The 22,373-nt window shown below is 48.7% G+C and overlaps 1 protein-coding gene across 7 annotated transcripts in view; it reads left to right on the top strand.

The window, feature by feature from the left end:
• BCORL1 (BCL6 corepressor like 1) overlaps window positions 1-22,373 on the top strand; it is a 63,681-nt gene that overhangs the window by 37,096 nt on the left and 4,212 nt on the right. For all 7 annotated transcript variants that reach the window (XM_053891297.1, XM_053891295.1, XM_053891296.1 and 4 more), the window contains 6 exons: window positions 3,507-3,730; window positions 7,948-8,169; window positions 10,260-10,426; window positions 11,398-11,543; window positions 19,596-19,673; window positions 20,722-20,875. In XM_053891297.1, coding sequence (XP_053747272.1) covers window positions 3,507-3,730; window positions 7,948-8,169; window positions 10,260-10,426; window positions 11,398-11,543; window positions 19,596-19,673; window positions 20,722-20,875 — 991 coding nt within the window. The remainder of the gene's footprint in view (window positions 1-3,506; window positions 3,731-7,947; window positions 8,170-10,259; window positions 10,427-11,397; window positions 11,544-19,595; window positions 19,674-20,721; window positions 20,876-22,373) is intronic.

Below are 22,373 nucleotides of genomic sequence, written 5' to 3' on the forward strand. Positions count from 1 at the left end.
ATACCTTCAGCCCCTTCACTAAAAAGAAGTACAAAGTTTCCTCAACTTAACAGAAGAACTTCAAGTAGAAGCGGGCACAACATTGCTTTCTCAATTAAAGCTACAAAGGTTATTAAGAGGCAGAGTGAAGCTTTGAGGTGACCTGAGGTGGCATCATTTTTGTTGGACCTGAGTTGGAAAAGCAGGCAGCCCAAGGAGAAAACCAGGCTCTCGTTGGCTACGTCACATGCTATAATATGTAATCATGGACTGTCACCAAGGCTAATATCAGTATGTTCTGCTAAGTACTGTTCCGGCCTATTTCTTTTTTCTTTTTTTTTTTTTTGCAGGGGTTATGGGTGAGGGGGGGGTAGGCCCATTTCTGTAGTGGATTTCCAGATGAGCAAGAAGCATATCTCTGGGTTCCATAAGAACATGTCTGTCTCTCACTGTCTTTCTCTGACTTCTGCCCTTGAAGCAACAACTGATTGTCTCTGATAAGGTATTTATCCTGAGCCGCTGGGAAACATCTACAGTCTCCCTGTTAGTGAACACTGAATACCTGCATTGTGATGGGCAGTAGATTCTGGGTTTACTGTAATGCAAAGGAGGCCAGCAGTCATTTCCGGCTCTGTTTAAGGAGAGATATATACGGTACCATCCCTACACTTCAGAGAGCAATTGAGCTAATTTTCCTCAACTATGTGAGAGAGTGGTGATAATTTTCCCCTTTTCTTGCTGGAGCCATAAGGGATTGGTCAAGAAAGAGGTGTCAGACCGTTGGTCTCAGCTGCTTGTGTTAGGATGAAGAAGAGCTTTTGTATCACCCAGTCTTCTCTGAGAGCTGGTTTCCTAGAAGATTGGGTGCTTCTTATGGAACCTACTGGCTTTGGAATCAGAAGGACCTTCGAGGTGATCTGGTCCCATTTTCCACTCAAAGCAGAGATTTCTCTAGCACTGTTGACAATAGCCCTTACTTAAACACCTCTGGGAGTATGAAGAACACCACTTAGCAATGCATCTTATTTGATTTGGGGGCAGCTTTAGTTTTTGGAAAGTAGGTCATTCTCCCTCCATGCATGTGTCTAAGGGTGTTGAATTGAGGCTCTTGGCTTTGGCATATGGTTTGGTTACCTTCCTCCAGATCCAATGGTGACCTCTTCAGGAAGGGATTGCCTGGCAAATGTCTCTCTTCTCTGGAAAGCTCTGATCTCTCCTATTACTACCTTTCAGGTTGACATCAGAGAGTCAGGCAGAGGCCAAACTAGACAGGTCCCCTTACTTTTGTCTGAGTCTGATGACCTTCCCTTTTGTTCTGGACTTGGGTATCTCCCATCTTGACCTTCAGAGGAGATAGGAAGAGCCACTTCCACTCACACACCTGCTACTGCTACTTCCATTCTCCGTTTCTTTCCTGCTACTGTGAATTTCTTGCCCCACTACAACTGAATAAACTCCAGAGCCCTCCCTGCCCTGGGTAAATGGGTTAAGGGGCTGCTGCTTTTCCTGTGGCAGCAAATGCTATAATATGGCTTCCCCATGTTTTTTGAGGTCCTCCCTCATCAGGCACCATTCTCTTCCTTCCTCTTTTGCCTCAGCCCGGGCTTGTGGCATCAAAAGCCCTGGTTTAGGATGTTCTGGTTGGAATTGCCATTAGAAGCCATCTAACACCACAGTTCTTGGACAGGTGTGGGGACCCACTGGTGGGTCGGGGCTAGTTGGGAGAAAGGGGTAGTATGATAGCTGGCCTTCTAAGAGCTGTGCATCATCTATAGCCAATTCCTCATGCTCTAGCGATGGCCCCCACATCTGGATTTGCCCTTGATAATGTCACATGTGAGAGCACATGCCAGGGTCAAGGGAGACGAGTTAAGAACTCTTGGATCTTGCTCAACCCCCTTGTTTCACAAATTGGAGAAACTGAGGCTGCAGCTATTCATTTCCCAGACGTACTGATCTTTTGTCATGTACTGGGCATGGTGGACAGTCCTGTGGGGGAAATAAAGAACACATGGGCATGGCCCTCCCTAAAGAGCTTGCACTGAAATAATATGATAAGGACGCCTCACTCTTTATAATGCCTTTTAAAGGGGTTTTGCCTATGTAACTTCATTTAATTCTCCCACCAGCCCTCTGATGTGGAATATATTTTCTCTATTTTATGGACATAGAAACTGAGGCTCTGGGAGGTTGTGACTTGCCTCCAGCCAATTACACAGCTAGTGGTCAAGCCACATAACACTAATATTAGTTAAGAGGTAAGGGTAGACCCAATCGATACCCCCTGTACATGGGCATTAGGACAGACCTATAGGGTGAGGCTGTTTTCAATGAAGTTCCCAGTGCCTCTCAGGGATCGGTGCTCTGGATCTGGAAAGAGCTGTCAAAATCACAACCACACTTAAAAAAAAATTTTTTTTAACATTTATTCATTTTTTGAGAGGCAGAGTGAGATACAGAGTATGAGCAGGGATGGGGCAGAGAGAAAGGGAGACACAGAATCTGAAGCAGCCTCCAAGCTCTGAGCTGTCAGCACAGAACCCAATGCAGGGCTTGAACTCACAAACTGTGAGATCATGACCTGAGCTTAAGTCGAATGCCCAGTTGACTGAGCCACCCAGGTGCCCCACACTTTTTTTTTAAATGTTTATTCATCTTTGAAAGAGAGGGAAAAAGGCTGAGTGGGGGAGGGTCAGAGAGAGAGAGACAGAGGATCTGAAGCGGGCTCTGCGCTGAGACCAGAAAGCTCGATGTGGGGCTCGAACTCATGAACCGCAAGATTATGGCCTGAGCAGAAGTCAGATGCTTGACTGACTGAGCTACCCAGGTGCCCCACAACACTTTTTGAAGCTAGAAAGTACTTTATTTAGTGAGCTGTGGCTAGAATTAGAGATGCCGCCCAGGGTATTCCAGTGACTTGATTTCCAGCCAGGGAAGACAGCAGGTTTCTGCAACTGCCCACCAGCTAAGTAGGCCCATGGCACTTTCTGGTTTCAGGGAGTTTCTGTGGCTTTGATCTTTGTGTCCTCAGAGGGTGACCAATCAGGCCATCAGGTGGGTGAGCTGAAGCTATGAAGGGAGACGGCTCCATTTACTCCCTACCCGGGTGTGCTTCATAGTAGCTTAAGCAGAGCTGCTAAATTTGCTTTCATACTGGAATGGAGAAGGAGACAAAGAGGATGGGGGAGAAGCTGAAAAGAAAGTTGTAATTTGCTCTGGGCTATGGGGGAAATCCTTTTAAAATTACCCTCATAGTGAGTACAGCCAGATGGGCCGCCCCCTACTGGCAGGGCTAGGAGTCATCACCTGCTTGGAGAGGGGAGTCTTCGATGTTGAAGTGTGGTGTCCATTTGAGAAGCATTTAGTGGAATCATCAGCACCACACTATCAGATACTGGTAGCTGATAGTTATACAACTTTGCACTGAGATTCTAACCCCCAAAGCCTCTGATTCATCTTAGAGGAAGGCATTGCTTTTATGTGTTCCATTTCCCTGACATCCATTCTTTCCTGTTTCTTGCTTTCAGATTTAAAGGCCCGTAAGCAGAAGACTTCCTCCCAAAGTTCGGAGCACCGCCTCAGAAACAGGAACCTTCTCTTGCCCAGCAAAGCCCAGGGGATCTCGGATTCACCAAATGGTTTCCTCCCGAATAACCTGGAGGAGCCAGCCTGCCTTGAGAATTCAGAAAAGCCGTCAGGAAAACGAAAGTGCAAAACCAAGCACATGGCGAATGTCTCAGAAGAGGCAAAGGTGCGTTGGCAGCGAGGGGAGTTGGGGTGAGGGGAGCAGGCTAAGGCGGCAGACTTTCCACAGGCTCCTTGATGAATGGTCCTCTGAGTGAGTGAGTGGATGGAAAGGACCAAATTAACCCATATTTATTCCAGTATTTTGAACTAGTCCTAGAATTGGGGGTTGCATTTGAAAAATGGGAACTAGGGGCTCAGTTGGCTAAGTGTCCAACTTCAGTTCAGGTCATGATCTCACGGTTGGTGGGTTTGAGCCCCGCGTCGGGCTCCGTGCTGTCGGCTCAGAGCCTGGAGCCTGCTTCGGATTCTGTGTCTCCCCCTCTCTCCATGTCTCTCTCTCTCTCTCTCAAAAATAAATAAACATTAAAAAAAAGAAAAATGGGAACTAAAGTTACAGCTAACAATAAGAGACTGCAAATTCTCAGGTTTGGCTCATGATGGCTTTTCTTCAACAATCCTTGGATCTCCTTTGAGTTAAGGAAGAGTTGAAGAATATGGCAGGATGTTAGCCTGAATAGCTTGTTAATATCCAATCAAGAAGCTTTTGTCTGGGCTTAACTCACTTGAAACCAATCAGAGAGCTTTCTGAATCAATCAAGGTAGAAAACAACTCGTAGAAGCAAGGATGTTGATATCTAGACAAAGGTTGCTTGAGGGTCGGGCTGAAGGAGCTCTAGCTGCCCTTCCCCACACCCAACTCCCCAGTTTGTTTGCTTCTTGGGCACTCACCAATCAGTAGCCGGGCCAGCATTCTAGAACCCCTGTTCATAGTTGACATTTTTTTTTGATCTGATGTTCACAGCATTGGTTTTGAGTTCCACATTGTACCATTCGAAAAAAAATCACGTGGTCCTCGGTCCTCGGTGAGCTTTACATTTGAGAGAAGTGAAGGTCCAGGTTCAAATGTATACCCATAATATGTATTTGTCATTGGCAACCAAAAAAAGGGTCTTATTGGGCTTGTTTGGTGGTTGTGACTTTAACAGCTCTTTCCAGCTCCATTCAGGGATCCCTGAGTGGCACTGACAGAAGGCGGGAGACCCAGGGGCTCATCTTCCCCTCCTTTCCCCTTCCCTCTCCCTCTCCTGGAATCTGGTTCCAGCTCAGACAAGGTACTCAAGCCTATTTCCTCATCTTTAAATTGGAGATGATACTCCATGTCCTTTCCATCTCACAAGGGTGCTTGGGGGAACAAAGGAGGCAACTGATATAAAAGGCTTTGATGACCGTAAAGTGCTCTTTGAGGTTGGTATGCATCCCCAAGCTTCAGGTCGAGGCAGGGATAAGAGGACAGAGGCACGGATTGGCAAGGTAGCAGTGACCATTCCCTCAGACCCCCAGAGGGGGCGGGGTAGGGGAAGGAATAAAGAAGTCTGGTCTGTGCTGAGTGCTATTCACGTGGTCGTCCTTAATTCCCACAGCAGCTATTAGAGGTAGGCACTGTTGTCTTCATCTTATGGTGAGGACACTAAGGCTCAGGAAGGTTAAAGGCCTTTCAGGAGGTTACTCAGTGGTCATGAGTGACAAAGTTGGGATGTGAAGCAGGCCTGACTGCCGCGGCTCTTTCCATATGCCTCCACACTGTGAATGGGTGGCTTCAGTCTGTACCCAGGAGACACCGGGGGAGGGGGTGGCCAGGCAGGGACACACTGCAACCCTGAGCAGCTCTGGTGAAAAGTGGGCATCCCCCTCCTCTTCCCTGCTCCTCCCCAGACACTCAGATGGCCCTGTCCCACACAAAGGTGACCAGCCGCCTGACGTTCAGCAGCACATGCTGATACTTGTGCCTGGTTATTCTGCCTGGCAGTGTCTGCAGCAGTGTCCCTCCCAGAGAGGTTTTGCCCCTTCACAGGGCCTCCCTTTCTCCCTCCCGCCTTTCTTTCTCTCCCAGTCACCACCACCTGCTCTGATTACCCCCATGGCATGGTGCTTTGTAGTGAGAAGCAAGGCAGGGGGAGGGCAGAGGATGTGCCTGCAACACTAAAGCTGGGGTATTGGCCAAAGGCTTCTTCCCACAGGAGCTCCAAGCCAGGGAGGGGGAGGGGGCCCCCATTTGTTCTTGCTCCCCCCCCCCTCAGGCAGCCTCCCTTGTCTCTGGCAGCTCTTGCCCCCAGAAGGAGAGTCACCCTTTGGCTCCTGGCTTGGCTTAGCAAAAACCTAGGCACTTTACCCAGAATCCTTCAGTATTGCTGTTACATACCTCTACCCTCGTGGCCGTAGAGCAACACTCTCCACTCATAGCCAGTGCCTTCCTGCTAGTGACTGTACCTCTCTGCCCTTTTAGGATAGGGATGGATAGCAGCTCTGGTTGTCTCAGGATTTATCGGAGGAAACAAATGCCCTGGGCTCTGGTCTTTTCCCTGCTGCCATTCCTTTCCTGGCTTCAGGATTTTCTAGGCAACTTTTCTGTGTGCCCAGGGCCCTGCGCATAGCTGGCTTGAATCTAGTCAACAAATGTCTGTTGTGATGATGTGTCCAGCCCTGACTTAAGTGCTGTAAGGAACAAAAGAGAAGATGACAATATGAACCCTGCCACCAAGCAACTTAAAACCTAGCAAGGGAGGCCAGACTTGTCCATGAAACAGTGGAAGGAGGTTAAAAGTCAAGCATTAGGCACCAGATTATTTGTTTCAGGCTGGGTGTTCTGGGTGTGCAGAGAAAGAAAGTTAGAGTAATGTAGAATGTTTTAGAAGACATAGAATTTCAGTGAGACCTTGATAATGCTCTGAGGGATTTGGCTAAGTGGTATGTATTAGTTATCTCTGGTGGTGTAACAGATTACCCTAAAACTTTGCAGCTCAACACAACAATAAATGTCCCACAGCTTCTGGGGGTCAGGAATTCATAAGCAGCTTAGCTGGGCCTGGCTTGGGGTCTCCCACAAGGTTGTAGTCAAGGTGTCAGCCAGGGGTCCATTACCCTGAAGGTTTGACTGGGGCTGGAGGGTCTACTTCCAGGGTCACCCCCTCACACGGCTGGCAAATTGATGCTGGTTGTTGGCAGAAGGCCTCCTTTCCTTGCCCCATGGGCTTCTCCAAAGGACTGCTTGAGTGTCCTCATGACACGGTGGCTGCTTTCCCCCAGAACAAGTGATCCAAAAGAGAGCAAGGCTGAAGCCACATTGTCTTTTAGGAAGTAGCCTTGGAAGTTACACACCATCATCTGCAATCTCCTATTGGCTACATAGAACAGCCCTGTCCGATGCAGGAGGGGGCTATGTATGAGCACAAACATCAGGAGGGATCATCAGGGGCCATCTTAGAATCTGAAGAGGGCAAAGTCTGCCCTTTGGTTGCCCAGTGAGTCATATCCCTCTCACATGCAAGGTGTACCCATGTCTCCCAAGGCCCCCCAAAGTCTTGTCCAAATATGACATCAGCTCCCAGTTAAAGTGTTTTTAAAATTTATTTATTTTGAGAGATAGAGAGCAGGGGAGGGGCAGGGAGACAGAGAGAGACAATTCTGAGCAGGTTCCACGTGGTCAGCAAAGAGCCCAATGTGGGGCTCAATCTCATGAACTGTGAGATCATGACCTGAGCTGAGATCAAGAGCCAGACGCTGAACCGACTAGCCACCCAGGCATCCCAGCATCAGCTCCCAGTTTAGAATCTCATCATCCAACTTAGGTTCAGGTGCAAATGAGGCTCCATGGGTCTGGTTCCTGAGTACAGTTCCTTGAACACATTTCCTCCCCATGTGAAGACCCCACAAGGGAAAAAGGGAGGCTCAGAGAGGTTGGGCCTTCACGCAGGTCTTGGCACTAGTAGGTGGCAGAGCCAAAACCCAGGTCTGTTTCACTCTTACGCCCGAGTGCTTTCCACCACCCAGGCTGGGCATGAATGTGATCTTGGGACTTGGTATGGAGGAAGGTGGAAAGAGGCTGGGGAAGGTTTGAAGGCAGGTTTTGGCAATAAGAGTGAAGGCCTTGGCCATTGTGCTTGCTCAGTCAAAGAAGTCTCCACTTCTCTTTACTCTCAGTTTGCTTCTGCTTATTTGGAAGTAGGACTTGTAAAAACCTCAACAAAGGGGGCTTGAGGCAAGTAAAGAAGGCATGCAGAGTGCTTGATGGAAGCTGGGATATATCCCCTCAATCTCTGATTTCTGAGCCCTTGGTCAATCATTGGTTTATGTGGTTAAGTATTTGAGCCCCTCAGCATCTGCACACTGGGTAGGAACTGGTGGGAGCCTGTGCTGATCCGGGACTGCATCTCTGGTTTCCAGGGCAAAGGTCGTTGGAGCCAGCAGAAGACGCGATCTCCCAAATCTCCCACCCCAGTGAAACCCACCGAACCATGCACACCCTCTAAGTCCCGAAGTGCCGGCCCAGAGGAGGCCTCTGAGTCACCTACAGCCCGGCAGATCCCCCCAGAGGCACGTCGGCTCATAGTGAACAAGAATGCAGGCGAGACCCTCCTGCAGCGGGCAGCACGTCTTGGCTATAAGGTAGGGAGCTCCCCGGCAGCAGGATGCCACTGCCTGAGCATCTGTGAAGAAGCTTCTTCCCATTGGCTCTTCTGTGGCCTGGGCAGGGATTTGTTCGGGGTTTCAACTTTGACTGGACTCCTTCTACTGCCCAGATGGCCTCTGGGGCCAGCTAGCATGGTGTGTGGGAATGAAAGCTCATTTGAATATCAATTGGGAATGAAAATAATTGAAATGGTAACACAATATTGATAATCCAACACATTCCTAGGCCAGAAACGGGATTTTGATGTCTTGAATTTCCCTTTGTGCTGGCTCCCCCACTCAGAGAGAAACAGGGGGATCATTGCTCACTCTTCATATTCTCCCTCGGCCCCCACTTTAGCTCCCAGTAGTGGAGAAGGCAGTAGTGTATGGGGGGGCAGGGCTGGGTTTCCCTACCATACACTACTTGCCTATGGGTTGGAAAGGAAGTTGGCATTTATTGAGCACCACTTTTGTCCTATTAACAGCTCTGATTTCTTCATATCATTTCATCTCACCGTTAACCTATGGAGGTAGGTTTTATTAGCCCCATTCTACACGTGAGAACATCAAGGCTTAGCAATGCGAAATGATGTGTCCCTTACTACTTCATGTGTATGAGCCTGAATTCTCACCAAGGTCTTTTTGATGCCCAAGTACCAGGGTAGGGTGGAAGCCTGACTCAGTGACCATAATTAAATTTTGTTGGACGTTTTTGTTGATATGAACTTCTTGACCATGTATCTTTGCCCACCACACCAATTGTTTCCTCAGGATTTGCTCTTAAGGGTGGAGCTGTTGGGTTGTAGAGTAGACCCTGATTTTTTTTAAGGCTTCCAATACCTACAACTGACGCATTTAAAGACAGCTGCACTCCCAGCCAGGCTGGTCAGCACCGGGGAACTGCCTTGAGAGTGCCCATCTTTCTTGAGTACCTAGTGTGGGGGCTGGGATAGGTGCTAAGGGAGATCTAAGGAAAAAAAGATGACCAACTCCTGTCCTCAAGTTTCACCTTGTACCTGGGGCCAAATTAGCAAATAGGAAACCATGGGAGAACTGACCAGGGCAGGAGCAGGCTGGGCAGCCTGTTGTGGGAGGGAGGGAGGAGGAGTCTGAGGCCTGGGAGAAGAGGTGAACGTCTGTGCTGGTGAGGAGGGTATGGGGCCTTGTGCTCTCCTGCGTACGGCCAGCCTGATAGTTCCTATATCCAAGGGACAGCACCTCCAACACAGGTACACGCTCACTCACGTTCGCTTGCTTACTCACTCACTTCTCCTAGTCAGCCAGCCTGCAAGCTAGCTGTCAGTCGGGATGCCTGGGTGGACCATGTTGCCAGGACCTACCAGAGGGCTGATGATAGGCCACTGGTAGCCACTCTTCCCCTCAGAAGAAGGGTTGCCTCTCCCCTCCCCCTCAGCGTATTCACCAGATTCATCCTAGACTAGCTGGGATGCTTCCAGTCCTGGAGTCCCACCTCTGGTCCTGTCGTGTAGCCCAGGGACGCTGCTCATTACTATGTGAATAAATGACCATGCTGGATTATACTCGGAGCAATCCTGATTTGAGGGGAGGGTAGAACTGAGTGCCCCAGCATAAACATCCAGGGCTAGTACTTAAAACAATTAAAGCCAGCATCCAGAGATAGTACTTAAACCAATTCTTCTTCCTTGTTCTCGAATCACTACCAGAGGCTGTGCTTGCCACCACATGTCTCATTTCTGTGGTCTGGTGCTGTCTTGCAAAGCCCCAAACTAGGGAACCAGTGCTCAAGGACTTGAGGCCTGAGAGCTCGACCTCATGGTGGGCAGTGAGCCTTTCTCAGGACCTCACCCCAACAACCCACACCCAGATGAGTGAGTTTCATTGGTCATAAGAAATGTCTCCCCGCTGCTAAGAAAATAGCCCAGAGCTGAGGCCGTGGAAATGGACCTCAAGACTGACTTGGGTGACAAACGATTTTGAGACTTGTCTGTTAGTCCCCGGAATAAGACTTACTCTCCCGGACATTTGGAGAGCTTCGAAGCTAACTGGAGTGATGTCAAGAATTAGGCCTCTCTTTGCTCATGGAGCTCTCCCTGTCCCCACAGGACGTTGTTCTCTACTGCCTCCAGAAAGACAGTGAGGACGTGAATCACCGCGACAATGCTGGCTACACGGCCCTGCATGAGGCCTGCTCCAGGGGCTGGACGGACATCCTGAACATCCTGTTGGAGCACGGGGCTAATGTGAACTGCAGCGCGCAGGATGGCACGAGGCAAGAAGGCCGTTCCCCGCCCCCCACCTCCACCCCCAGCTCAGCCCCTCACTCAGAAGAGCTTGCTACAGCCTGGACTTCCACAGCAGAGGCTACACCGGGCTATACGTAGCAGAGAGGCCTTGTTAGGAGGTGTTTTGGGAAGAAGGCTGCAGACTGCAGAGGGGCAGGAGTGCCCACTAGGGCAGGAGTGGATGAGTTCCTGGCTGGCCCATCCACGTTGGTGACTAAGGGCAGGTTGGGGTCATCTAGGGATCATCCCATCAAGTGCAGCTTTACCAGGAACACCACTCGGGCGTCCCTCAAATCCTCCTGGTGGTGCATCTATCTCAGGCAGCATCTTGGGCTCTAGGAACTGGGAGGCTGACCTTAGGGTAACATCCCAGATTTGATTCTTGACTTGATGTCTGTACACTTGAAAAAAAAGATACCTGCTGGGTCTTAAAGAAATTGCACCCATTCCCCTCTATCAGAGGGCCTACTTCCTGGGCAACATCGAGACATGAGCTGCATATCAAGTAGGGAGACTTGGGTCAGAGGATGCAGGCTCTGATTGGCCACCACCTGGTGCGTGGAGCCACTCTACTCATTCCTGCTCCAGGGTGGTCATCCAGATCTTTCTGTTCATACCCTCAGCATCTGCTTTAAGATTATCCTTGGTCGGTTTCCTGTTCTCTCCCAAACTCAAGAGCTACCAGTGAAGCTACTTGGTACCCTAGGGACTGTCCCAAAATGTAGGGGGAACCTTGGAGAGAAAAATGGGGGGTGGGGAGAAAGAGGCACAGAGAGAGGAGAAGGACATAGGGAGATATGATAAGGGGTGCAGGCTAGAGGTGGTTCCTCTGCCCTAAGTCTTGCCCACATTATCCTGGGTCATCTTATTTTATTTTCCCCTGATGAAGTAGTCTGAGGCCTAGACACCCAGGCTCCCACTTGGGCCCTGTTGTCCTCACCCTGTGTCACCTCTGCAGGCCAGTTCATGATGCGGTGGTCAATGACAACCTGGAGACCATCTGGCTCTTGCTGTCTTATGGGGCCGACCCCACACTGGCCACCTACTCGGGACAGACAGCCATGAAGCTGGCCAGCAGCGACACCATGAAGCGTTTTCTCAGCGGTAAGCACAGCCCAGGCTTGAAGCCATCATCCTTGGGGATAGCCTCCAATTCCTAAACTCCTGAGGAGGTATTCTTCATCTCTCTCCATCTCAACTCCCATGAGAGGTGTTAGCCCTCTGCAGGCTTTCCTTGAAGTATCTCTGAAATCTCTATGCACTTGAAAAAGCCTAAAGGTCCACTTCCTCTTGTTCTGGTACTGAGTGTCCATATCGCATGCATCCTCTTCAGGGCCGTGGTAGTCCACAGGGACCCGCTTCCTAGCTAGGCATGTGAGGTAGGCCTCCTTGTGAGGCCGCAGCTCCACTGGGGGCAAAGTCTGTTGACCCATGTTTTGAACAGGATGTTAGTTACAAAGAAATGACACTTAGCATTTTGCTTTTGTTCTTGCACTTTCTCCTTGTTGGTGATCACAGTGGAACCTTCAGGACCCCTCCTAATGCTGTATTTCTCACAGCCCCTGCCTGTGGTAACTGATGTTCCCTCTGTACCCCCCTGTACCTTTTTCTTCCTCTGTCACCTGACCCCTCTGGAAGAGTGTCTGGTATTCAGGCCCATGACAAGGGCCACAGGCCAACATGCATTTATGTTCTCATCAGTGGACAGCCATGGTTTGTCTGCAATTAGGTAGCTCTACCAAGTTGGGCAGTGGGGAGGACAGAAGGGGGTACATCTAGTGTGGGCATGCTCACTGGGAATCTCCTCAGACTTGACCTCTGGATGAAGGAACTCCGCCTCCTTAGTGACATCACAGCTCGGCCCTTGCTCTAGAAGTTTCTTCTTCACACTGCCAGAGTGCCCAACAGAAGGAGCCGCTGGCAGTGTCTCACTGACCCTCTGTGGAGTCTTCATTGTTTGCGGTTGAACCTCTTTCAGACTGGGATCCCATGGGACAAAGGGTTTGCTCAAGGCCACTGACTCTCACCTGGGCTGTGGCCCTAGATAGTCCTGAATCCCCACCTCCCCAAATACAGTTCTGGGCTCCCAACCAGGAGATCATTTATTTATTGAACAAAGGTTAACTAGGTAGCTGATGATGGAGGAAGAAACAAAGGAATGTGAACTAAAGGTCCCAATGGAAGGAGGACTAGGTGGGAAGCACCACCTTGATACAAATAAAAGCTGAGGGAGAAGCGATGGAAAGCCGTGGAGGGAGGCCTTGACTCCTTCCTGCTCAGCCATCCTTCATTGGGCCCCCAGTAAAGCCGCCAAACCCTGCAGTCATTGGTCACTGTGTACAGGCTTCAGGCCTCCCAGCGGGACCCAGCCCCCTCTAGCCAGGTGGCAGGACTGCCTTTTCCCTCCCCCCAGCTCTGGGGCTGTCCCAGGCCACTGTCCGTGAAGGGCAGAGCAGTTTGGGGTTGCTCATTCAGTCATTTGTCCCGGGCCAGTGATGAATCTTGTTCACTTTGGCTGCACCATCTTGGGGGCTCAGGGCCCCTTCTCACATATCATGTGCCACATGCACTGTCTTAGATACACACATGCTGTCTGCACTCCAGCTGATTCCCAGGGGAAGCTGGCACAGATGAACATCCAGAACTTCTCAACATGATGAAAGCACTGCATGAAGCTCTGTCTCTGACCAACAGGTTTAATCCAGGGCCTCTCTGTGCTACAGACTGCCCTCCGGCGGGTCTTGGGACCCTCTGGATCCAAATAAAGCCATCTCTGACCACCTCAATAAGCAGACAAACTCCTTTCTTCCCTGACCCTTTCTCCAAAATCCCAAAGGAATTCGAATGTTGAGACCATTTTCAGTAACTAAAAATTTAGAAACAAACCCATTTTTATCTCTTCCCGTTTCTGTTAGCTAATCCCAGCTACTAGCCAGCCTCTTTTTAAAATTTTTTAACGTTTATTCATTTTTTGAGAGACAGAGCGTGAGTGGGGGAGGGGCAGAGAGCAAGAGGGAGACACAGAATCTGAAGCAAGCTCCAGGCTCTGAACTGACAGCACAGAGCCTGACGTGGGGCTCGAACTCATAAACTGTGAGATCATGACCTGAGCCTAAGTCGGACGCTTAACCAACTGAGCCACTCAGGGGCCCCTACTAGCCAGCCTTTTGATGCCTCCTTAAACTAACCTGAATGCCAGCTCATGTTGCAGAGTCAAGAGAAGACTTTACTTTTTTTTTTATAAAGATTTTATTTTTAAGTAATTGCTACAACCAACATAGGGCTCAAACTCACAAACCTGAGATCAATAGTCACATGCTCCACCAACTGGGACAGCCAGGCGCCCCAAGAGAAGACTTCTCTTAATTCTGACACTTGATAGCATGTCCAAGCCAAACACCTTCATTCAGATCTTGACATTGTTTCTCAACCTCTTAGGCACAGAGCTACAACTTCATCATGGGGGCCAGAACTGAACTGAACGGAGTGTTAGAACAGGGCCACCTCTTTTCCATGCAAATACCAAGTGATGCTCAGATGCAGATCTCTTTCTGGCTGTTTGAGAAAGTGCTAGCAGCACCTGGCCCTAGCCCCAGGGAGGTGGGCACTGGCAGGAGTCAGCAGGCTCCTGAGAGAGGGAACTTGGGCCCAGAGGTTGTTTTGGGGAGATGAGAAGACAATACTCAGGTTTTTTTTTTTTTTAATTGAGGTGAAAATCACCCAATATAACCATTTGGAAGTGAATGATTCAGTGGCACTTAGCATATTGACAATATTATGTAACTATCATCAGGGGCTTAATTCCTTGAACTGAGTATTTCTCTTTTGTATTAATCCCAGCCATCCCCCCCACCCCCACCAGATGTCACAGAAGCACTGGACAGGGTGGTCTAGTGGCTGGAGGAAGCGCCATGGGCTCAGAAGTGTGGGAAGCATTTCCCTCACTGCCCACCGCCCCAGCCCCTAAATCTGGATGCGTTTGGGTGGACTTCTAGATGTATTTTTTTTTTTTAACTTTGCCTGTCGGGCAGAGGTATTTAAAAAGCTTTTTGCTTTTCATCCCCAAACATTTGCCTGACCAGACTCTCTGTAGATTAATTGTCTTCTCCCTCCCCTGGGGGATATCCCACTGGGCAGAAAATGAAGGCGAATCCCTGTAGGGTGCAAAGGGCTCCATTTTCTGCAGGTGGAAACGATGAGCAAGAGCCTCACTGTTACTCCTGGTGTGGAGCTTCCTTCTCTTTGTACAAGGCTCCTGTTCTGGAAAAGTCTGGGAATCAAACCCTCTTTTAAATATACAAAGGAATGTCACTATTTACAAATATCCTGTAGTGAATCCTTTTGCAATGCAGAAGATGCTGGTAATTCATCTGGGTTGTAAATGTGGATTTTTCTATATTGAGTTGGCTTAAAGTGAGGCCCGTTTCTCCAGGGATCATGAAGGATACAGCGGCACCCCTTCTTCCATTCATTCATCCATGCATTTATTGAGCCCTGTTAGGTTTCAGGTACAGTGCTGGGTACTGGAGGTCAAAACGCAAACCTTTTCTCCCTTGTCCTTGGGCTTGGGACACCAAGCCATGCAACTGTCCAAGGAGCCTCTGGAAGACCTCCTCCTTGGACCAAATTACAGGCAGGCATGTGACTGATTTGCCTTTGACCCTTTGAAGAAAAGAATACCCAGGCTAGTCAAGGGAAAACAGATTCATTTTCATCTGTCAGAAAGTATGTGGGGGCCGAGGGGAGTTGCTGCAGTTTGGTTTTGGGGCATCCGAGGAAGGATCAGGACTGCTTTTTCTTCCACTGATGAAAGGGTTAGCAGTTTACCACCCGAGGTCACTGAATCACAGGTTTTTGTTTTTCCTGCCTGAGACCTCTGCCATATGACCCCATGTCAAAGACCACTTGTTGTTGTTTTTTTCCCTCTCCTTTCATGTCCCTGGGCTAGTGACTTGGTTGGAGGACATGGGGAGTGGTATGACAGGACCCTGAGAAAGAGAGAAACTCTGATTGCCAGGGTGACCGCTCACCTTGGGTACTTAAAAATTTTCTTTTATTGAGGCAAAATTCACATAACATAAAACCAGCCATTTAGAAGGGAACAATTCAGTGGCGTTTAGTGTAGTCACAATGTTGTACAACCACTGCCTCTGTCTAGTTCCAAAACCTTTTCATCACCCCCAAAATGAAACCCCAAATCCATTAAGCATTTGCTCTCTATTTTCCCCCTTCCCCCAGCCCCTGGCAAACACCCATGTACTTTCTGTCTCCATGGCCCTGCCCATTCTGGATATTACATATAAATGGAATGATACAGCATGGGGCCTCTTGTGTCTGACTTTTCTCACATGGCATCGTGTTTTTCAAGGTCCATCCATGTGGTACCATGTTTCAGTACTTTCTTCCTTTTTCTTAAAGTTAATTTATTTAACTTGAGAGAGAGAGAGAGAGTGTGTGTGTACCTGCGCAGGGCAGAGAGAGAGGGAGGGAGGGAGGGAGAGAGGGAGAATCCCAAACAGGCTCCACGTTGTCAGCACGAAGCCCGATGCAGGGCTTGAACCCATGAACCATGAGATCATGACCTGAGCTTAAATCAAGAGTCAGAAGCTTAACGAGCTGAGCCACCCAGGCACCCTGTACTTCCTTCCTTTTTGAGGCTGAATGGTATGCCATTGTATGGATCTATCCCATTTTCCATAAGGGAAGGCATAAGCCTTCATTGGTTCATGGGCCATTTGGGTTGTGTCCACCTTTTGGCCATTGTGACCAGTGCTGCTATAGCAGAACACGTGTGTACAGGTGTCTCTTTGAGTACCAGTCTTCAGTTCTTGTGGATATATACCCAGGAGCAGGATTGCAGGGCTGAGGGCACTTTTTGGTGGAAAGGAGAAGAGTAAAGGACTGAAAGTTATAGGAGGGGCGGGGGACAGTCAAGGGAGAGAAATGTCCCTCTCTGTCCCAATTGTACATTAAGGCCTATGAGGAAACGTGACCAGAAGGCACACCATCAAGCAACCGTGGGAGCTTTTTCTGGCGTGCAGCTCATGGGCCTGCCCAGACGATTGTACCTTTGCTTGTGCCCATGCACATTGGGCTGCCTCAGAAAGGCATATTCACCTGAGAATGACAAAGATTTGCTGTCAGTGAGGAGAATTAGTGGAATGTTCTGGGGGCTCTGAAGGCAGTCCCTAGAGAGGAGCCCCAAGAATGTGGGGAACTAGGGCTTTGATGGAATCCTCATGTGATCTCCTGGGGAGACGACAGTCCTTGGAGCACGGGTGTTTCAGCATGCCAGTTAAGCAGGCTTTAGGTCTTGCCTTGTAGTAATTCCTCCTTCCCTCCCTGTCTTCTCCATATATTTATTTGCTCTTACTATGTGCCAGGCACCTGGGCTCAGGCCATGGGGAGACAATGATGAACAAGACAGACATATATATTCCCTGCCTCTTGGAGACTTATGATCTCATGCCTCCATCTCCCAGGACACCTAGCACAAGGCCAGGCACAGAATAGGCACCTACCTAACTGACAGATGCTTTCTGAAGAAACTCCTTCCAACTCTCAGGGGGCAGGGGCCCAGAAGAGCACAGAAACTGGCAGTCATGACCTCAAGAGTTTTTTGTGGAGTACATAAAAAAGATCTAATGTGCGTGACTAAAGGTTTTCCACTGTAGCTGCTCAGCCATTATTTTGAAAGCTCTCTCTGGCTGCCTTTTCCTACCAGAAGAAACCCTTCATCTCGTAGAAGGTTGCTAAAAAGTTACTTCTTTCAGTAGCTCACAACAGCTAATAGGCATTTTTGCTGATAGACTGTACGACCCAAAAGGAAAGTATATTGGAGTGCAGTGGTGCATTTCATCAGGGGGGATTGGCTTCGTGCCTTTAGGAGTGGCCGCCAGCTTCCTCCTGGGATTTGGTTTCCAGAGGGCTCCCTCACATCACCTGTGCCCTTTGGACTCTCTCCTGTACTTTTGCCTGGGTGTCACCTAAGCGCTGGTAGCAACCATTATAGAGCTAAATCAGCTTGCCAACTGTGCTGGGCCATGTGCCCACAGATGCCACAGTTGAATTTGTCATGAAAATCTCCTTTTGTACATGTGCGGCTGAGAGGTGAAGCAGTTCTACTAGGTGATGCTTAGCTAGGAGACAAGGAGGCAAAGGGGTGACCTGATGTCTAGCCTCCTATCAAATAAGCAAAAGGCGGTTTAAATTTTTTTTTTTAATTTTTTTTTAACGTTTATTTATTTTTGAGACAGAGGGAGACAGAGCATGAACTGGGGAGGGTCAGAGAGAGAGGGAGACACAGAATCTGAAACAGGCTCCAGGCTCTGAGCGGTCAGCACAGAGCCCGACGCGGGGCTCGAACTCACGGACCGCGAGATCATGACCTGAGCCAAAGTTGGCCGCTTAACCGACTGAGCCACCCAGGCGCCCCTAAATTTTTTTTTATTGTGGCAAAATACTTACAGCATAAAATTTACTATTTTAACCTTTTAATTGTCTTGTTTTTATTTTATTTTATTTTATTTTATTTTATTTTATTTTATTTTATTTTATAATGTTTATTTTTGAGAGAGACAGACAGCGAGTGAGGGAGGGGCAGAGAGAGAAGGAGACACAGAATCTGAAAGCAGGATCCAGGCTCCACACTGTCAGCACAGAGCTGGACGCAGGGCTCGAACTCCCAAAATGTGAGATCATGACCTGAGTTGAAGTCAGACATTTAACCAACTGAGCCACCCAGGTGCCCCTTAACCCATTTAAAAATTTTTTATTTTGAGAACAAGAGAGCAAGTGGGGGAGGGGCAGAGAGAAAGGGAGAGAGAGAATACAAGCAGGCTCCACACTGTTGGGACAGAGTCCGACCTGGGGCTCTATCTCACAAACTGTGAGATCATGACCTGAGCTGAAATCAAGAATCAGATGCTTAACGGACTGAGCCACCCAGGTGCCCCCTACTCTTTCAACCATTTAAAAAGTGTACAGTGAAGTGACATTGAGTGCATTCAGAATGTTGTGCAACCATCACCACTACTGAGTTTTGGAACTTCTTCATCACACCGAAAGGAAACGCTATGCCCATTAGGCAGTCACTTCCTGTTCCCTCCCAACTACCCATGTGCTTTTTGTCTCTGTAGATTTGCCTGTTCTGGATATCTTATATACGTGGAATTATACAGTAGATGGCCTTCTGTGTCTGGCTTCTTTCATTTAGTGTAATGTCTTTAGGGTTCATTCATGTTGTAGCATACATCAGTACTTTGTTTCTTTTTATAACTGAATAATGTTCCATTATATGGATGGACCACGTTTTGTTTATCCCTTCATCAGCTTAACAGCATTTGGATTGTTTCCACTTTTTTGGCTATTGTGAGTAGACCTGCTATGCACATTCCTTTGTGTATAAGTTTCTGTTTGAACACCTGTTTTCAATTCTTTGGGGGTATACACCTAGGAGTGGAAGCAAAAGGTTTTTATGAGGGTACACGTGGCCCTCTCCCCCATGTTTTTCAAAGATGAAGGAATTCTGCTTCCTTATCTTACTTTGAATTGGAGAGATCCTGATTGGCTGTATGAACATCGTGACCTGCAGGGAATTGAAATCTTGGGACAGGTCTGAGATTGTTCTGGGAGAGTCCATTCCCTATACCATTAAAAGCAGGGATCCCAGACCTAAATGCCTTCAGGCTGATCATGTAAGAGAGCAGAGCAGAGCAGGCTGGGTGGGGACTGTTGAACCGGAGAACGCACATGTCGCCTCTCCCTCTAGCCAACTGTTGATATGCAGGAATGTGGGATGCCGTGTTGCCAGATTTTCTGATATTTTTTTTTTCAAGAAAAGTTGGAAATCCAGATTTTTAGGTGAAATCTCTAAATTTTAAAATGTTCAACTTTTTTTTTTTTTTTTTTTTTTTTTTTTTGTTTAAAACACTGGGCCAAACCCCAGGTCATCAGTGGGCTAGATTTGGGTCCTGGCTGTTGGTTGGCAACTTCTGACTGACAGCAGGAAACATATCTCTCCCTGTTAGCCCCCAGACCCTCTTGTGTTCCTTCCTTCCCTTCTCCCATTCTCCTGGCCCCATATAGATGTACTTTGTTTCTAGGCCCTTCTCCAGCCCACCCTCCTTGTCTCACTGCCTTCTCTTCTTTCATCAGATCACCTCTCAGATCTTCAGGGCCGGGCAGAGGGTGACCCTGGCGTGTCCTGGGACTTCTACAGCAGTTCTGTGTTGGGTAAGCTTTGAGTCGGGTTCCTCCCATGCTTGTCTGTGGCCCAGAGATGGGGGATTGCTTTGGGTTTCATGGATTCTTCTCAAAGACAGGAGTGAGAAGGGAGGCTGCCTTTCTGCACCTGTTAGTAACTTACAGAACCTTACACACCCTTTCAACCCGAACACTAGCCCATGCTCCCCCTAGACTCAGAATACATTGGCCTAAACCAGGGATGCCACAAAGCCACCCCTCATTTGCCCTCCACCACTTATGCCCTGGCTATTGTTTTTATTCTCTCTCTTCCAAGTGCCTTTCTCCTCCCTTGCTTCGTCCTAACCCTGCCACAAGCCCCTGTGTTGCACTGTCATCTCTTCCGGCATTGTTCACACTCAAGAGAGACCCAGCCCCTCACCTGGCCATGATCATTCTCTCCCTGCCCTACTCCCACCACGCACAGTTTCGGAGACAGCTGCTGCCTCCCAGGCCCTTAGCCTCTGACCCAAGCTTTCCTCTCTAGGAAGCGTCTCTCTCTGTGGCAGTCAGCTAGCACTCATTCCTGGGGCCGGGGCTGCAGGTTGGGGGAGGTATCCACCCCTAAGCTTTGGGGAAGCTGGAGCTGGGGAAGGTTGGGATGGAATGAAATATGCCACACCCAGACACGTAGCCAGGGATGGGAACTGACTGAGTGGCCCCTCCGGGCTCCTGAGAGCCCCACAGGCATGGCAGGTGTTTCTACCTTGCCTTTGACTGCTGGTAGTGTCATCGGGCTCCATTTCCAAAGGCCGAGCGGCTGGTCCTTTACAGCATCTGGCTGTTTTCCAACTGAAAGGTGGAGTATAATGAATTTCTGGCCAGAAACTACTGTCTTCCAGGGACAGAACTTTCACATGCCCTCCCAAGGATGGGAGCCATGGGATCAGCAAAACTTGGCCCCAACTGGGGGTCTGTGAACTTGTTGCTTATGTCCTAATCACCCACCTCTGTGCCTCTTTATCTTGTTGAAACATTTTTTTTTCTTCAGTTTTGTGCACATAGCTAAGTCCTCATATCCCATGTGCTATCCTTACAGAAGAAAAAGATGGCTTTGCCTGTGACCTCCTCCATAATCCTCCTGGGAACTCTGATCAAGAAGGAGATGATGTGGAAGAGGATGACTTTATGTTTGAGCTCTCAGACAAGCCTCTTCTCCCTTGCTACAACCTCCAAGTGTCAGTGTCCCGCGGGTAAGTGTCTAAGAGCTACAGGGACTGAGTGCCAGGATCCTGGCAACCCCTAGCCTGCCTCCCTGGGAATGGGGGAGTTCTCCAGAAGGAAGCAGAGACCTGAAGAGCACATGCTGGAGCTTAGGAAACCTGACAGATGACCAAGGCCAGCCTGACTTTCCAGCCCTGATTAGTTACATTCAGAACAGAGGCTGTAAGCTCTAGGTATATTGACTATATATGTATTTCCCAAACCCAAAATCTAGATTCAAAGAATCTAGATTCACTCTCTAAAGAATTGCTCTGCTGTTCCTGGGTGTGAGAGATGATCTGGGAGATGTTTGAGCTGATGAACTATTAGAATCTCTGGAACATTTTTGTGGTTTCTGGGAACAGCCAGACAGAATATTTGAAATTGAGATTCTTGGAAAAGCCAGGACATATGGTTGCCATAGCTGAGGGGCTGCTGGGGTCCTTAAGTAATCCGCAGGCTGCTTTCTTGTAGCCTTAATGTTGGCGAGATGATGGCCTCAGTGCTGTCATCTCAGATCACTGTGTATATTGTTAGCAGGCATCACCTGTTTTTGGAGACTAGAATGTACTTGACGCTTACCATTAGACCGAACCCAGTTGAATCTTGATTTGAGGGTTCAGAAGGGACAGCCTGGAGACCATGGTCCTTTCGGCTCTTACGGATGGCAGTGTGTGGCAGTGCTGCTCAGGAGGATGCAGAATGAATTGTCTTTTTATTATCAGCCTCCACCATTAGGTGTTTTCTTCCTCTTTTCCAATATGTTTGCAGATACTTTTAAGGGTACTTGTTCTTTGATACCTATTTTGGAAACATCAGACCCTGTCTTTCTAAAAAAGTGAAGGCACATGAAGTGCACATGGTCGAGAGAGGGGTGCACAATGGATTAGGAGCCCTTCAAGTGAGTCCCTCAAGTTGACTACTCTAACCAATCACCATCCGGCCATGGTTTCTTTGCATCCCTTCCCCCAGGGGCTGATAAGAATAAAAATAGCCTATATGATGACACTGGTTGGGATCAAGTTTCAGCGGCTTTTGGTCCTTATTCTTCTGGGCATCAGCTGATCCCAGAGGGTGGGGCCAGGCGTCTGAGATATAGTATTGCACAGTTAATTAATTCCTCCAGAGTATTCAGCACCTCCTTCTCTGAAACAGGATCTTGGGCTCCAGGCAGTAGAAGGACCAGGCTAGTGTGCATCAGGTGTAGACAGAACACAGGGCAGCTGAGAGCCATGTGCCACTCAGCCACCCGAGCAGCAGGCAGGTTTTCAGTTGAGAACTTGGTATGGGCAAAGCTGGTTTTCCTGACATTACATCCTTCTGTGCCTCTTCTGAATCTGCCCTTGCCCACCACTGCAGCACACTGTGAAATGAATGTTCTTCAAGAAGTAGGAAGGGTGTAGAATGATGACCCACTGAAGTGCCTTCGAGTCATCAAAGCAAAGCTGAATTCTGACCACCAAGTGTTAATGTTCTGAGGGGTCTTTT

This window comes from Panthera pardus, unplaced genomic scaffold, assembly GCF_024362965.1.
Source record: "Panthera pardus isolate Hobbes unplaced genomic scaffold, ASM2436296v1 HiC_scaffold_27, whole genome shotgun sequence".
Taxonomy (NCBI): Eukaryota; Metazoa; Chordata; class Mammalia; order Carnivora; family Felidae; genus Panthera; species Panthera pardus.